The sequence below is a fragment of the Lucilia sericata genome, unplaced genomic scaffold, assembly GCF_015586225.1.
Source record: "Lucilia sericata isolate MDLA Ls3-8-SP2 unplaced genomic scaffold, ASM1558622v1 Contig000109F_arrow, whole genome shotgun sequence".
Taxonomy (NCBI): domain Eukaryota; kingdom Metazoa; phylum Arthropoda; class Insecta; order Diptera; family Calliphoridae; genus Lucilia; species Lucilia sericata.
In genome coordinates, this window is record NW_023994141.1 from 58,798 (window position 1) to 77,850 (window position 19,053).

Sequence of the window (19,053 nt, forward strand, 5' to 3'; positions counted from 1 at the left end):
AATGATAAATAACCTCTAGACCAGTATACATTTTAATACCAACAAAAAAAAAATAAAGAACTCAAAACCCCAACTCACCAAATCTAAGCTCAAACTCATTTAAAACCTTAACAAACAAACCACCAACCAAACCAAATCAACCAACAATAACCTTGTAACCTTTTTGAAATCATGACAAAAACTTTGTATATTTAAAATTTCAGTCACCAGATACTCAGGCCTGGCAAAATGATTATCTTCAAGGTACAGGGTGTGAGATGTATACCGAAACCCTATCACCTTCATTTACCGGCATGACATTTCCACAAGCCAGCGAGTAAGACCCTCTTAGAGATGATTTGTTCTTCAATATTTTTTTCGTTTTTTTAACTCTCTATATATGCATATACATTTGTTCCTACTACAAATTTTTTTATCTCAATTAAACAAAACTCAAATACATAAATACTTACAAAACAAACTAAATAAATAATATTTATTAAAAGCAAAAGTTTAAATTAAATGAAAACAATTAAAAGATTTGTTTGTTTTAATTTTTTTTAACAAATTAGTGTAAATAACTACAGTTTTTTTTCTCCCTTTTGAAATTATTACTAATTTGATTAACAAAAAAAAATCACCATTTAGAAACTAATGAATGATTTATTTACTTACTTATTTATTAATTATTAATAATATACAGTGTGTGGTCTAAGTTTACGACACACGAAAAAGTCTATTTTTTATTATATAAGTAACAGACTTTTTAAATACTTATTAATTCTTTAACAATTAAATAAAATTTAAAAAATAATAATCGAAAAAAGTATTTGCTATGTTTGAAAACTTTGGCTACACACTGTATATTTTATACCCTACACCAGCCGTGAAAAATTCAGTACTTTGGCAGTTTTTCATATCGAAAATAACCACGATACCCCCCACGACATTTTCGGTACTTTTTCAAAGTTTATAAACTTTTCGACAAGTAGCCAACAGATCAGTCCATATTCTATTACATAGCCTAGTCTACAGTGTAGGTCCATTATTTTATTACATGGTCATAGTCGATAGTCAAGTTTATAGGCTATATTTGTCTAGTCTATAGTCCAAGTCTATAGTCAAGCTATAGTCTAGTCTATCGTCTAGTCTATCGTCTAGTCTAAGTCTAGTCTATAGTCTAGTCTATAGTCTAGTCTATAGTTCCCTAGTCTATTAGTTCTAGTCTATAGTTCTAGTCTATAGTCTAGTCATAGTCTAGTTCTATAGTCTAGGTCTATAGTCTAGTCTATAGTCTAGTCTATAGGTCTAGTCTATAGTCTAGTCTATAGCTCTGTCTATAGTCTAGTCTATAGTCTAGTCTATAGTCTAGTCTATATTCTAGTCTTATAGTCTTAGTCTATAGTCTAGTCTCTTATAGTCTATGTCAGTCTATAGTCTAGTCTATAGTTCTGTCTATAGTCTAGTCTATGTTAGTCTATAGTCTAGTCTATAGTCTAGTCTATAGTCTAGTCTATAGTTAGTCTATAGTCTAGTCTAAGTCTAGTCTATAGTCTAGTCTATGTCTAGTCTATAGTCTTAGTCTAGTTATGTCTAGCTATAGTCTAGTCTATAGTCTAGTCTCTAGTCTAGTCTATAGTCTTTAGTCTATAGTCTAGTCTATAGTCTAGTCTATAGTCTAGTCTATAGTCTAGTCTATAGTTAGTCTATAGTCTAGTCTATAGTCTAGTCTATAGTCTAGTCTATAGTCTAGTCTAAGTCTCAGTCTATAGTCTAAGTCTAGTCAAGTCTAGTCTATAGTCTACGTCCTATAGTTCTAGTTAAGTCTAGTCTAAGTCTAGTCTATAGTCTAGTCTATAGTCTAGTCTATAGTCTAGTCTTAGTCTAGTCTATAGTCTAGTCTATAGTCTAGTTCTATAGTCTAGTCTATAGTCTAGTCTATAGTCTAGTCTATAGTCTAGTCTATAGTCTAGTCTATAGTCTAGTCTATAGTCTAGTCTATAGTCTAGTCTATAGTCTAGTCTATAGTCTAGTCTATAGTCTAGTCTATAGTCTAGTCTATAGTCTAGTCTATAGTCTAGTCTATAGTCTAGTCTATAGTCTAGTCTATAGTCTAGTCTATAGTCTAGTCTATTGTCTTGTCGATAGTCTAGTCTATAGTCTAGTCTATAGTCTAGTCTATAGTCTAGTCTATAGTCTAGTCTATAGTCTAGTCTATAGTCTAGTCTATAGTCTAGTCTATAGTCTAGTCTATAGTCTAGTCTATAGTCTAGTCTATAGTCTAGTCTATAGTCTAGTCTATAGTCTAGTCTATAGTCTAGTCTATAGTCTAGTCTATAGTCTAGTCTATAGTCTAGTCTATAGTCTAGTCTATAGTCTAGTCTATAGTCTAGTCTATAGTCTAGTCTATAGTCTAGTCTATAGTCTAGTCTATAGTCTAGTCTATAGTCTAGTCTATAGTCTAGTCTATAGTCTAGTCTATAGTCTAGTCTATTGTCTTGTCGATAGTCTAGTCTATAGTCTAGTCTATAGTCTAGTCTATAGTCTAGTCTATAGTATAGTCTATAGTCTAGTCTAGTCTATTGTCTTGTCGATAGTCTAGTCTATAGTCTAGTCTATAGTCTAGTCTATAGTCTAGTCCATAGTATAGTCTATAGTCTAGTCTATAGTCTAGTCTATAGTCTAGTCTATAGTATAGTCTATAGTCTAGTCTATAGTCTAGTCTATAGTCTAGTCTATAGTCTAGTCTATAGTATAGTCTAGTCTATAGTCTAGTCTATAGTCTAGTCTATTGTCTTGTCGATAGTCTAGTCTATAGTCTAGTCTATAGTCTAGTCTATAGTCTAGTCTATAGTCTAGTCTATAGTCTATAGTCTAGTCTATAGTCTAGTCTATAGTCTAGTCTATAGTCTAGTCTATAGTCTAGTCTATAGTCTAGTCTATAGTCTAGTCTATAGTCTAGTCTATAGTCTAGTCTATAGTCTAGTCTATAGTCTAGTCTATAGTCTAGTCTATAGTCTAGTCTATAGTCTAGTCTATAGTCTAGTCTATAGTCTAGTCTATAGTCTAGTCTATAGTATAGTCCTATAGTCTAGTCTATAGTCTTGTCCATAGTCTTGTCTATAGTCTAGTCTATAGTCTAGGTTATAGTCTAGTCTATAGTCTAGTCTATAGTCTAGTCTATAGTCTAGTCTATAGTCTAGTCTATAGTCTAGTCTATAGTCTAGTCTATAGTCTAGTCTATAGTCTAGTCTATAGTCTAGTCTATAGTCTAGTCTATAGTCTAGTCTATAGTCTAGTCTATAGTCTAGTCTATAGTCTAGTCTATAGTCTAGTCTATAGTCTAGTCTATAGTCTAGTCTATAGTCTAGTCTATAGTCTATATAGTTGTTTTCCTTTCCTTTTATGATCTATCCCATTGTGCGACAGTCTATCCATTAATATACATATATTATATTCTTCTGAATAAGTTTTAAAGATAATTGAATGAAATTCGACATAAATTCTTCGATTCCAACAAGAACGATACCTGGATCCCGCACTAATTCTCCTACAGACAATATTCTAAATGTCCACAATTATCTTATAAACAGTTTCATATGAACAAAAATGCTCTACAATTTTTTTTAATTGGTCCTTTTTTGACTCAGTCCCCTTCAGAAAAAAATTTTTTTATATAATTACTTTTATTAATAAAAAAGAACAACTTTAAAATATACTTATAACTGGTGTAGGGTACATTATAGTCGGTTATGGCCGGCTATATTTTCTTACTTGTTTTTATTTTTCTTAATGTAGATGGAATGGAATGCATATTTGGTTATATTTATCTAATAAACAAATGAAAACTAACTAACACTGCAACGTAATGTAAAAACCGACAAATATTTTCAAAAACAACAATAGCTAATATCCTACACTTTTGATATTGTTTAAGTTACCAACTAACCGCAATCTAATAACCATATAAAAACCCAACAAACAATTCAACCACCTTTTTGACAGCATGTTTTAAATGATTGCAAAATACTTAATAAATTTGTTAACACTTTTTTTCCTAACTTCTATTTAAAACTAATTAAACACTTGTAATTATAGTAAAATAAAGTAGTTTGTAAATACATTTTAATAACTATCTATGTATGTAATGTATGTCATGTCTTGTCCTGTATTGTCATAACTAGTTGTAAAATTAAGAGTAATTTTTGGTAACATCACCGCATGTTTTCTAATTTCTTTTATAATTTTTTTTTTTTAATTTATTTATTATTTCGTTTTTGGCTTCCACAAACTCATGTTGTTTTTGGTATAATTTGCCCGTGTCTAAGGATAATTTTTGGCATGTAGCATGTTTAAGTCTTGCAAATTTTGTTGTTTTGTAGTAAAGCAAATATTTTATTTACAACATTCAGATACATAACTATTTATCTAATAAGTACACTTTTAAGCTTAGTTATTTAGTTTTTTATTTTATGTTGATTTTTGTTTCTAATCTTAAATCTAATATTAATATTTGTTTGTGTTTTTCTCGTTTTTTTCTCTCTCTATTTCGCCCTACATGCTTATTTTGGGGTTTAGATTATGTTTTTCGAAATTAAAACTATTATTGTTGGCAATCGAAATCAAGGGCAATGAAGATGGAGCTGATAGTAAAATCTCTATTAATCCTAGAGGCGCTAAAATTCAAGCTAATACACAAGGATTTTTCATAGCACAAAGTGCAGATGAAGTAAAAAGGTAGGTTGGAAATAATTTAAATTTATGTTTATTTTATAGGAAAGATTGGATTAGGCACTACGCCATGATGCAAGACCTTATGGGCAGTCAATCACAAAGTATATCATATGATGTTTTACTCTGCAATCCAGATATTTTGCTTTCGACATTATTACATCGTCTTGTTATGGTTCTCCGATAGTGAAAAACCTCAGATTTATACCACTTTGGAACACTGAAGAAATGTTATGGTCGGTACTTTTGTGCCGGAATTATTGCCTATGTGGTTTAATTGATATTAAGTTTTAATTTTAGCTAATCAATAATACGTTTTTATGCATAAATCATTTCGTATTTAAAAAAAAATACAAATTTTTATATAATACAATTTTCCTTGGAAAATATAGTCAACTTTGACGCGTTACAGAACCCATTGTATATAAATTTAACAAAATTAGAAGTAATGAATGAAATGAAAGCTTATCATTTCCTTTATTAAAGCTGTAGAAATTATAACAATCTGCTCGTAAGTTGTATAGATATTTACTTATACCTTTCAACAAACAACAGAGCGTATGATTTATATTTAATTATTTTCATATAAGTAAAAATTAAGTATACGCATGGGTGAGAACTTCAACATATTCTTTTAAAGGTTAGATTAGATTGAACGGAGGGTAAATGCTACAAAAGATCAAAAAAAAAAAAAAAAATTAACTAATTCCACTTTCGGGCCTATTGTGCGCTCAATTTCATGAAAACCCTTGGTGGAAAACCTTTTATTTATAGGGATCTATGAAAACATGGACATAGTTCATTAGAATTTGTTAATCAGTATTCCTGAGAGATATGTATATCTGGCATAATATCGGTCAAGTACTTTCGCGGAAAGCACGGCAATGACAGCGTTTCATTGTCCTTTCGTTCAATTTTGTATACTGAACGACAGAAAGTGTATTCGGTTATGGCTCTCTTACACTCTAATACGAATCATTTTACACATTTCGTGATAATACTGACTTCCGCCCAGAAGTTTCCAATTTAGATTTCCAGACCAATTTTTGCTCCAGTTTAGAGCTATCCACGTAAGAACAGTTTGCCGGTAATGTTCCGCTTGACCACGATCTTTGAGATCTTCGTGTTAAAGTTTTTATGCATAAATTCTAAATTTTCAAAAAGATACCAAAAATTTTCCTTGGAAAATATTGTCAACTTTGGTCCGTTATACGATCCATTGTTTATAAATTTAACAAGGTTAGGTTAGATTACTAGGTTAGCTTGCTAGTTTGCGAGTTTACGCAGAGGCCTTGTGGCCCATTGTGATACCCTTAGAATTGTCATTCCCTTATGCTGAGAGAATGGTTTTCCTCCCTAATTTCGTTGACTATTTGGTTCTTGCGTTCTTTGTGAAAACCAGACGGTGATCCTAATAAAACCGACCATGTTTACTAGTGACGCGTCTCTGAGACAGTCTAGATCATGGAATAGAGCTCTACCAAGTTAGAGTAGTCTGTGGTCTTGTATGGCTGGGTAGCGTTGTACCAATTCCACTTCCTCTTCTTCCAAACAGCTTCTACAGTAGCTATAATGTGGGTAGCCCATACGCTCCGACATGTGTCCAATCATACAGTGCCCAGTAATAATACCAGATAGAAGCGTTATCGAGTTCTTACTAAGAGACAAGAGAGTCCTATAGTCCAGTCTCGATATTCTACAAGTGGTGATATTTGACCACCTTAGTTCCGTCTCACGCAAATCCCAGTCATCTATCAATTTTGATAGGGTCGCCAGGGGAGTGATATTCACATCACTTTGCGCAAGGGTTAAGTCTAGGGACGACCCTCTGATTGTGCATTATTTAACAACATTAGAGACAATATTCTAAAAGTTTATAATTTCTTTTATTAATGCTGTAAAAATGATAACAATCTGCTGAAAAGTTTAAAAGTTGTATAGTTATTATCATACAAACCTTTCAACAAACTACGGAGCGTATGATAAATATGTAATTATTTTCATATAAATAAAAATTAAGTATACGACTGGGATGAAAATTTCAACATATTTTTTTACGTTATTACATATTATGAACTATTTCTATAACAAATTTTAAAATTATCCCCCCTTTTTATTACAGAGCGTGGTTCTATTGTAAAGCCTGTCACGAGGATATTAAAGACGAGACTTTAATTAAAAAGTGCAAATGTAAAAACTGTAAGTACACATTTTTCTAAACTCTTCTTTGATTTTTTTTTCGAACTATTACGTTTTCTTTATTACTTACTCTCTCTAAATATTTCATGTATAATTTTATTTTTATAAAAAAATTATAATTTAATTTTTAAGCTCTTTCAAAAATGACTAGAAAAGAACCAAACAAAGAAAAAAAAAAAAAAAAACAAACAAGACTGTTATAAAGTTATTTTTTTTTTAAACTTTAAATTTAAGTAATATAAGCAAAATAAAATAACTATAATATTATACATAATTATGATTTAAAATAAGGTTTTCTTTAAGGTATAACAACAATATTTAAACAAACAATTTCTTTTATAAATTTTTATTATCTTATTATTATGGTTAAACAAAACAAAAACATGTTGGCGTGGCCTTAACTCCTAACAAAACAACAAATAAAAATCACAACTACGTTATCTACTACTACTATTCTACTACCTACTACTACTATTAACCTGCTACAAAATAATATTAAATGAAAATTCTAACAAATCAAAATCAAAAACAAATTTATGAAACACAATTGAATACTCTACTCTTTCTAATTCTACTTTTTTATAATTCAATTTCATTTAATACAAATTGAATCGAAACATTTCATTTCATTTGAAATGTTAACGCCAACTAAACAGTGGCAGTTCAACCCCGGAACAAGTTTGATGATTTAGGTAAATCCGCAAAAGTTAAATTAAAAAAAAAAAACTAATAAAAACTCCAACTTAAAATTCATATTTTTTGTTTGTTAAATAAACAAAACAATTTAAATCTAATTTAAACAACTACTAACCTGTTTTTAACAAAATTAAATGTTTAATTTATTTTTGTAACCCTTTTTAAAAAAAATTGTATATGTTTTACCCACCACTACCACCCCCTCTCTAAACAACTCTACTTGAAAATGTGTTTAAACCATTTCAATATATAAAAAAATATTTTCAGTTTTTTATTTACATAATTATTTTTTCAATATATTAATAATATATTTAATTTTTTCCAATTATAATTATTCTAACTAATATTCTTATTATTGCACCTCCAGTGCTTTTATATTAAAAAAAGAACAAAATATCATTTTGTTTGTGTGTATGTGGTTTTATTTTAAATTTTCTTTTAATAATTTTTGTTGGTTATTTTAAAACTCCTTTATATTGCTTTGAGTTTAGTTTTGTTCTTTTAATGGTCCCCCTTTTCTGCCCTTTGTAAACCTTTTTTAAATTTTTAATAAATTTCCAAATTTTGTAAATTAACATGTTTACCTACTTACGAAAAATTGTTTTCATTTAGTTTTCTTTTTTATTTAAAAACAATTATTTTTAACTTAATTTAAATAAACTTCCAACTGATTACTAAAAACATACGACATCTTAAATAGAGTGTTGGAAGTTCTGTAAATAAGTTTGAGCGTTGTTAATTGTTTAACTTTATTTTGTAATTTTTTAGTTAAAAAGTCTATGACCAAATGAAGAAAATGTATTGAAAACTGTTCGAATAAATAGGTTTTAAAACTAAATAATTTAATTTAACAATTCTATAAGAACTTATAATAACAAAAAGATTTGATTTTAAGTTTTGAAGTACTACAATAATTTTCCGTTAGTCTACAGACTATACTATAGATTAGACTACAGACCAGGCTACAGACTAGGCAACAGACTAGCCTGCAGCCTAGACTATAGACTAGACAAGACTAAAGACTACACAGGACTGTAGACTAGATTAAGTTCTATACTATAAAATATACACTAGACTACAGATTATATTAAAGACTTGACTATAGACTAGATTACAGACTAGACCATAGATTAGACTATAGACTAGACTATAGACAAGACTATAAACTAGACTATAGACAAAACTATAGACTAGACTATAGACTAGAGTATAGACTGGACTATAGACTATACTATAGACTACACTATAGACTAGACTATAGACTAGACTATAGACTAGACTCTAGACTAGACTATAGACTAGACTATAGACTAGACTATAGACCAGACTATAGACCAGACTATAGACCAGACTATACACTAGACTATAGACAAGACTATAGACTAAACTATAGACTAGAATACAGACTAGACTATATACTAGACAATAGACTAGACTACAGACTAAACTATAGATCAGAATACAGACTAGACTAGACTAGAATATAAACTATACTATACTAGACTATAGACTAGACTATAGACTAGACTATAGACTAGACTATAGACTAGACTATAGACTAGACTATAGACTATACTATAGACTAGACTATAGACTAGACTATAGACTAGACTATAGACTAGACTATAGACTAGACTATAGACTAGACTATAGACTAGACTATAGACTAGACTATAGACTAGACTATAGACTAGACTATAGACTAGACTATAGACTAGACTATAGACTAGACTATAGACTAGACTATAGACTAGACTATAGACTAGACTATAGACTAGACTATAGACTAGACTATAGACTAGACTATAGACTAGACTATAGACTAGACTATAGACTAGACTATAGACTAGACTATAGACTAGACTATAGACTAGACTATAGACTAGACTATAGACTAGACTATAGACTAGACTATAGACTAGACTATAGACTAGACTATAGACTAGACTATAGACTAGACTATAGACTAGACTATAGACTAGACTATAGACTAGACTATAGACTAGACTATAGACTAGACTATAGACTAGACTATAGACTAGACTATAGACTAGACTATAGACTAGACTATAGACTGATAGACTAGACTATAGACTAGACTATAGACTAGACTATAGACTAGACTATAGACTAGACTATAGACTAGACTATAGACTAGACTATAGACTAGACTATAGACTAGACTATAGACTAGACTATAGACTAGACTATAGACTAGACTATAGACTAGACTATAGACTAGACTATAGACTAGACTATAGACTAGACTATAGACTAGACTATAGACTAGACTATAGACTAGACTATAGACTATAGACTAGACTAGAGACTAGACTATAGACTAGACTATAGACTAGACTATAGACTAGACTATAGACTAGACTATAGACTAGACTATAGACTAGACTATAGACTAGACTATAGACTAGACTATAGACTAGACTATAGACTAGACTATAGACTAGACTATAGACTAGACTATAGACTAGACTATAGACTAGACTATAGACTAGACTATAGACTAGACTATAGACTAGACTATAGACTAGACTATAGACTAGACTATAGACTATAGACTAATATAGACTAGACTATAGACTAGACTATAGACTAGACTATAGACTAGACTATAGACTAGACTATAGACTAGACTATAGACTAGACTATAGACTAGACTATAGACTAGACTATAGACTAGACTATAGACTAGACTATAGACTAGACTATAGACTAGACTATAGACTAGACTATAGACTAGACTATAGACTAGACTATAGACTAGACTACTATAGACCTGAATATAGACTTAACTAAACAAATCAGTTTCATTCGGTACAAGTCCAAAATTTGATTTTTACGAGAATATAGATTTTTTAGGAAAATTTTGAATTGATTAAAAAATGTATTATTATATAGAAGTTTCAAATAAATTTTCTTTAATTAAACAAAAAAAAAATAGTTCAAGAAATAACCAAATTCGCCAATACTTTTCAATAAATACTTTCTTCAATCCCCTCAAATCTACTTCCTACTTCATTTTATTAACTCCAATTGTTTTTATTTTTTTTTTCCTTTTTTAATTTTCTTTCTTGCAAAATGTAATGAAGCCTGTACATTTTTTTCTGTAAATTATTTTTCTTAAATATGTTTGTCTCTCTTTCTATTTCTCTCTCCAAAACTAATTCGCCATTTTAACTTTTGCTTTAAAAAAAACAAATTCAATTTTTTTTAATGAAAACTTTAAACCTTAACTTCCCCTTTTAAAATCAGAATAATTTTTAAACACACGCTGTATTAATTTGAAAAAAATTAGCTACACACAACAAATTGAAATATAAACTTATTTTTTATTAAAAAAATAACAATAAATTGAAAATTATGTTTTCTTTTGCACCAAACCAAAATAAAAACAAAATTTATTATAATTTTGTTATATATAAAAAAAAAATACTTAAACTACTATATATATTAAACTCTCTCTATATCTCTCACACTCTCTGTTTTTCCTCTCAGTCAATGTCTTCCGAAGTTAAATACATAATTAAATTATTAAAAAAAACAAACAAATAATTGTATTAAAAAATGAGTGCATGGAAACCGATTAATTGCACCAGATACATTTATACTCTTATACTCGTTTATCAAAATATAATCAATAAAAACGTATTCAATTAATTTTAATTATCATCATTATCCAACATTTAATCATATCAATAACAGTTTTTATGAAATATATATTTTAAAGGAAATATACATAATTACTTTTAAAGAATTTAAAAGTTATAAATAAATCCTTAGTAGTTAATTAAGTCAATTGATTATAATAAACACACACTTGTAATAAAGTACAAATCACATTACTTAATTTAAACAAAAAATGTTTAATGTTTAGGTATTAAAGAAAATGTATATTTAAATTAGTACTCAAATTATTAGTTAGGTATTATTTGAAAAATATTGAAAATATTTACAAGAAATTCAAATTAAGAGAAAAATAATATATTTAAATAAGAAATTGGTGTTATTCTGAAGCAAATATTATTTTTATGCAACGTATTTTGTTTATAATCCGAAACTTCGATTTTATATGAAGTATAGTTAGTCTATAGTCTAGTCTAGTCTAGTCTATAGTCTAGTCTATAGTCTAGTCTATAGTCTAGTCTATAGTCTAGTCTATAGTCTAGTCTATAGTCTAGTCTATAGTCTAGTCTATAGTCTAGTCTATAGTCTAGTCTATAGTCTAGTCTATTAGTCTATAGTCTAGTCTATAGTCTAGTCTATAGTCTAGTCTATAGTCTAGTCTATAGTCTAGTCTATAGTCTAGTCTATAGTCTAGTCTATAGTCTAGTCTATAGTTCTAGTCTATAGTCTAGTCTATAGTCTAGTCTATAGTCTAGTCTATAGTCTAGTCTATAGTCTAGTCTATAGTCTAGTCTATAGTCTAGTCTATAGTCTAGTCTATAGTCTAGTCTATAGTCTAGTCTATAGTCTAGTCTATAGTCTAGTCTATAGTCTAGTCTATAGTCTAGTCTATAGTCTAGTCTATAGTCTAGTCTATAGTCCTAGTCTATAGTCTAGTCTATAGTCTAGTCTATAGTCTAGTCTATAGTCTAGTCTATAGTCTAGTCTATAGTCTAGTCTATAGTCTAGTCTATAGTCTAGTCTATAGTCTAGTCTATAGTCTAGTCTATAGTCTAGTCTATAGTCTAGTCTATAGTCTATAGTCTAGTCTATAGTCTAGTCTATAGTCTAGTCTATAGTCTAGTCTATAGTCTAGTCTATAGTCTAGTCTATAGTCTAGTCTATAGTCTAGTCTATAGTCTAGTCTATAGTCTAGTCTATAGTCTAGTCTATAGTCTAGTCTATAGTCTAGTCTATAGTCTAGTCTATAGTCTAGTCTATAGTCTAGTCTATAGTCTAGTCTATAGTCTAGTCTATAGTCTAGTCTATAGTCTAGTCTATGTCTAGTCATAGTCTAGTCTATAGTCTAGTCTATAGTCTAGTCTATAGTCTAGTCTATAGTCTAGTCTATAGTCTAGTCTATAGTCTAGTCTATAGTCTGTCTATAGTCTAGTCTATAGTCTAGTCTATAGTCTAGTCTATAGTCTAGTCTATAGTCTAGTCTATAGTCTAGTCTATAGTCTAGTCTATAGTCTAGTCTAGTCTAGTCTATAGTCTAGTCTATAGTCTAGTCTATAGTCTAGTCTATAGTCTAGTCTATAGTCTAGTCTATAGTCTAGTCTATAGTCTAGTCTATAGTCCTAGTCTATAGTCTAGTCTATAGTCTAGTCTATAGTCTAGTCTATAGTCTAGTCTATAGTCTAGTCTATAGTCTAGTCTATAGTCTAGTCTATAGTCTAGTCTATAGTCTAGTCTATAGTCTAGTCTATAGTCTAGTCTATAGTCTAGTCTATAGTCTAGTCTATAGTCTAGTCTATAGTCTAGTCTATAGTCTAGTCTATAGTCTAGTCTATAGTCTAGTCTATAGTCTAGTCTATAGTCTAGTCTATAGTCTAGTCTATAGTCTAGTCTATAGTCTAGTCTATAGTCTAGTCTATAGTCTAGTCTATAGTCTAGTCTATAGTCTAGTCTATAGTCTAGTCTAGTCTAGTCTATAGTCTAGTCTATAGTCTAGTCTATAGTCTAGTCTATAGTCTAGTCTATAGTCTAGTCTATAGGTCTATAGTCTAGTCTATAGTCTAGTCTATAGTCTATTCTATAGTCTAGTCTATAGTCTAGTCTATAGTCTAGTCTATAGTCTAGTCTATAGTCTAGTCTTTAGTCTAGTCTATAGTCTAGTCTTTAGTCTAGTCTATAGTCTAGTCTATAGTCTAGTCTATAGTCTAGTCTATATTCTAGTCTATAGTCTAGTCTATAGTCTAGTCTATAGTCTAGTCTATAGTCTAGTCTATAGTCTAGTCTACAGTCTAGTCTACAGTCTAGTCTATAGTCTAGTGTATAGTCTAGTCTATAGTCTAGTCTATAGTCTAGTCTATAGTCTAGTCTACAGTCTAGTCTATAGTCTAGTCTATAGTCTAGTCTATAGTCTATTCTATAGTCTAGTCTATAGTCTAGTCTATAGTCTAGTCTATAGTCTAGTCTATAGTCTATTCTATAGTCTAGTCTATAGTCTAGTCTATAGTCTAGTCTATAGTCTAGTCTATAGTCTAGTCTTAGTCCTAGTCTATAGTCTATTCTATAGTCTAGTCTATAGTCTAGTAGTCTAGTCTATAGTCTAGTCTATAGTCTAGTTAGTCTATAGTCTAGTCTATAGTCTAGTCTATAGTCTAGTCTATAGTCTAGTCTATATCTAGTCTATAGTCTAGTCTATAGTCTAGTCTCTAGTCTAGTCTCTAGTCTAGTCTCTAGTCTAGTCTATAGTCTAGTCGACAGTCTAGTCCATATTAATTTTTCTGGCGATAGATATAACCGTTTCGATTATTTTTTCCGTCACTGTATCAATTCCTTCCCAAATATATGACACCATGAACGAATCAAATTATTTTCGGATATCCTATCGATTGATCCAAATAGGTACTTTGAAATCGGACGCTTCAAGATCTGGACTATAGGGTTTCAGATAAAAGTTCTTTTCTGAATAACACCAATTAAAAAAAAAAACTAAACTTGATTTGAATTTCCATTTCCCTGTGTGTATATAAAAACTAATTATTATTAATATTTCTATGTATGTGTAGACATTAAGATAAAACATTTATAATATTTATAGATTTTTTGAGTTCTTAAAGTAGAGAGAAAAAATATTATAATTTTTAATTAAATGTTTAAGCAGGTATTACAATTTATTTATAAAAAATCCTAAACATATCATTAATAATAAATAATCGACAAAATAAATAATAACAAACACACACATTTGCAAGTGTAAATAATAATGTAAATATGTCAAAGTGATAACAGATATATTTAATTTCCCTTTCATCAACCACTTCAAATCACAAAAGAAAAATATGAAAAACATTGTGTAAATAATAAATCATTTCGACGATTTCCAATGTAGTCTTAATAATCATATGACATACATACATACCTACTTATATATATAAATTTATTATATTTAATTAATATAATTTAACTTCTACTAGAGTAGTTAGTCAAAGTTTGTTACTAAAATTTCTGAATTAAGTTCAAAAACAAAATAAAACGCCAAAGCAAAGCCTTATGAATTTTTATATGATTCTGAAGATGTGTGTGTATGTGTATGCCTGTGACAATGGCTTCACTACTAATTTAATTAGTAAAATAAATATACCAACAATAAGAAGTTATAAAAACAAGAGGATTTAGGAGTAAGAAAGGTTCTTAACCCCCTACAGTCCTCTATGTTTGATAGCTATAAAAAAATTTATAAAATTTAAATTGTAACTGACATTTGGTATTGTTAATATAAGCAAGAAAATCTAACAAGAATTCCCCCTTAATAACTTAACTTTTTAAAATCAGCACCAGTTTTGAAAATGTTCATAAAAAATTTTGCAGATGTGGGCATGATTATGATGCAGACCGGAATGGTGAATCAAGGCATATCCTCAGTCATTAACCAAATGGAGGGTACGATTATTAAATACAATTTGTTATAAAACCTATTAATGCATACAAACATATATAAATTAAAAAATTAATTGAAAAAAAACCAAAAATTTTAAATGATAAATATTTGCTAAAAACCAAAAAATCTATCAAAACTTAAAAACAACTATCTCTATAATCCAATCTTCCCCCAATCAAAAAACTTCAACAAATTGTATTAATATTTATTGAAAATAAAGCAAAATATATATCTATCAAATTATATATTCTAAATGCTAACAAATGCTGCTCAATAAAACTTATTTTGTTGCTGCTAACTTTGAAAACTGCTAATTAGTTAACATTTTAAATTAAAGTAAATTATTGCCATAAATAAATTTTTAAAATATTTTTAATATAAATGAAAAAAGTACCTCCTCTTCCTCGGTATATGACAACAATATAAAATGCTACACCTTATAAGAGAACAACACAGATAGAAGGTAAATATTCGGCCGAGACGAATAAATTATATCCTCCACTGTATTATGCAAATTGTTTAGTATTTAGACGCCTAAGTTTATTCTAGAAGTTTCGTTTTTTTAGACGCCTAAAAGTATGCACTACAAATTTTAATCAAATCGTTTAAACCAAGTTTTAGAAGGACGTTTTAAAGGCGATTAATTAATCTCGTATCTCTCCACTATTTCCCGATTCATCTTACTTTGTAATCATTACAGTTCAAAGTTATAGTTCGGCAACCGAATCACTTTCAGAGGCGATTTATTGATGTCTCTTCACTTGTTCGTAGGACCATTTATCCAAAAAAAATATTTTGATTGAAATCGGCCTAAATGTCCCATAGTAATTGTACTTAAATACTGATAAATTTATAATGGTGAAAAAGATAAGTACATGCTAGTTCCAAGATATTATACTATGAAATATAGTGGATCTAGGACCATATATGATCTTTTTCGGAAAGTGGATTCATAATAGATTTAAAAATAATACTAAGAATGAAGTTCGTCATAAACAAGTTCTACTTATGTATAAAGTAATCTCTTTACTGAATTGTATGAGTATCGTTCGATATTTGTTCCACTATCCGATATATATAATTTTCCGTAAAGCTCTCTAAAGCTTATAAGTCTGGATATAATAATGGTATTGTTCGGGAAAATTATTAACTTCAGCATATTTTCTGAAGGTTGGTCCTTTACAGCTGGTATTCCCACTAAATCTTCTCCACGGATTCCGTAGGAGATCTGTTATTTCATCTGGGAATTCTGATATCAGCTCCTGACAATGAAATCGATACACTTTCAGAACATAGTCTATAAAATCATGAGGATCTTCTCAAGGAACTAAGCACTAATTCAGAATAGTCCGGTCGTTTTGTTAGGGCCTCAAATCCGCGCCGAATATCCTAATCATGATTTCAGTTGTCATCCGCATAAGTTATCTTTTCTAAAAAATCATGAGAAATTTGACAATAAAGTGAACGTTATTTGGTAATAGTCCGGTCGGTCCGCATGGACCCGTTAATCTAACGATTTCAGTTGTGTCAGACAACAAGAAACAAGTTGTTTACATAAGATATATGTATCTTTCAAAAATCGAGGACCTTGACAACAAACTAAGCATGAATATGAGCCCATAAAGGGATAAAATTTATTTCTCACAAAAGATCCAAATCGGGTAGTGGTGATAGTGTCCTTATAATCCAATTCAACTTTAAATGTGTCAGTTTTTCTCTTGGTTTCTACAGTTAGTTGGGTTTTGGTATTGGAATGTAAAGAGGTAATAGTTAAAGAGGTCTAATCGATATAACCCAGCAGAATCGTTGTATAACTTTACTGTTGTTTAATTGGAAACATTGGGAGTATTGCTATGCACAGTGGGGCAGAATCGAAATTTTTTGGAAATAAATCTGGCATTTCTAAACGGCTGATCCGATCGGTATAAAATTTGGCGTGGTTTGTGTGGGGTGATTTAGGTGTTGTTGTGCGTGGCTCATAATAAAATTATAATTTTTTTATTGTATATACAATGTTATAGTCTTTAATAAAATAATTAACTAAATAATTTTTAAAAATTGTCCAAATATTTTATTCAACACCAAATGTATGTTCTGTCATACTTAATACTAAAATATGAAAAATATGAAATTAAAGGATACAGGTTTAAATGAACATATTTTTGAATGTAATTGAGATATTGGCTTGAAAATTTTTGTAAAGAATCGAGAATTTCCATATCTAACTAAAAAAAGATATTAAGGGATAAATATGGACTAAATTGTTGCAGCTATCTGAGACCCTATTAAAATTTTGATATAAATCATAGTTTTAGAAATTAAACAAATATGTAATATATGACAAAATCTTTATTTATGAACAAAACTCAATGAAATTTTCAACGCTTGTTAAATTTGTCATTTCAAATAAGAAAATGCAAAAAATCGAAAAGGTCAAAGGGCATCCCGCAATTCCCAAAAATAGGAATGAAAATCCCAAAAAGGGATTTTTTACTTTTTTGCCCATAGGGTCCACATTTCTTTCAGGATTGGGAAAATACTTTTGAAGTAAATAGAAAACATATTGAGGTTTCCAAAACTGCTTTCAGTTTTCTGATCCCAGCTTTGGGATTTTAGAACATGTCGCCCAAAGTTGAAGTTTTGATAAAAAAAAGGTCATATACGAAAGGACGCAGTGGCAACATTTTAAAAAAATAGGACAAGTTTTTTACGCCAAAGCGTTCTGCGTAAAGATACCTTTTAGAAAACTATAAAATTGTTATATGTTCTTAAAGAAAATTTTATTTTATTAATAAAAGAGTTAAGACACATTTTTGGCAAAAAAACGGCAAAAATCTAAAATTTTTTGAATTTTTAAATTAAAAAAAGTATATTTTTGGATCTGTAAATGATATTGATCTGAAATTCTTTGTATATTATTGGAAATTTTGTTGTCTAACTAACAAGAAAAAATTGAGTCCATTTGGTCCAAAATTACGCCCGGTATTCAAAAAAAGGCGGACCAAGGTATGGTAAATTTTGTATCACTAAATTTTTAAATGCCTATAACTCGGATATTATAATAGATAAGTAGTATGTCCAAGCATGTTTTTTTCAAGATCTCGTCGAGCGCTTCCAGAAAATATAATTGTATTTGGATGAAAAACAAAAAAATGGCACGAGTTTAAAAATTTTACATGTCGTAGGTACCCTACTTTGTGCCGCCACAGCATCTGCGGGGTTCATCTTCAAAACTTAAACTCGAATACTCCTTGGCTACGCTCACGCCAAATTTTATACCAATCGGATCAGCCGTTTAGAAATGCCAGATTTATTTCCAAAAAATTTCGATTCTGCCCCACTGTGCTATGTACCTGTAGTCCTTTCATTACGAAACTCTATTCAATATAAATCTGTAAATCAATGTAACATATTTCGTTGGTGTACACAGAGGGAAAATGAAATATACAAATTGACACCAAACTGTTTATAATTTTTCAATACCATCCGTTGTCAAAGTATATACATACGTACGACAACACTATGTATTGTTCACTATATTGCAACAATTCATTGTCGCAATCTAAATTTTAAACACATCCGTTGTCTTAATATTAACAAACGTGGTAAGCTCACTATTGACAAACAATCCGTTGCCAATAGTGAGCTTACCACGTTTGTTAACATTTAGACAACGGATGTGTATAAAATTTAGATTTCGATAACGAATTGTTGCAATGTTGCCAACCTTGCGATGTCAACATTACATAGTGTTGTCGTACGTATGTGTGTATATACTCTGACAACGGATGTTATTGAAAAATTATAAACTCTTTGATTTCAATTTGGTACCAGTCGTGTATATTTCCTTTTCCCTCTGTGTAGCTACGTAAGTTCAA

At 29.7% G+C, this 19,053-nt stretch overlaps 1 protein-coding gene across 1 annotated transcript in view; it reads left to right on the forward strand.

Moving 5' to 3' along the window:
- The window catches only part of LOC119600268 (calcium-activated potassium channel slowpoke), a gene marked incomplete at its 5' end in the record, with an annotated part of 94,875 nt that overhangs the window by 47,739 nt on the left and 28,083 nt on the right, over nt 1-19,053 (forward strand). Inside the window, 5 exons of the mRNA XM_037950389.1 lie at nt 204-316; nt 4,558-4,716; nt 6,833-6,909; nt 7,566-7,601; nt 15,106-15,177. Coding sequence (XP_037806317.1) covers nt 204-316; nt 4,558-4,716; nt 6,833-6,909; nt 7,566-7,601; nt 15,106-15,177 — 457 coding nt within the window. The remainder of the gene's footprint in view (nt 1-203; nt 317-4,557; nt 4,717-6,832; nt 6,910-7,565; nt 7,602-15,105; nt 15,178-19,053) is intronic.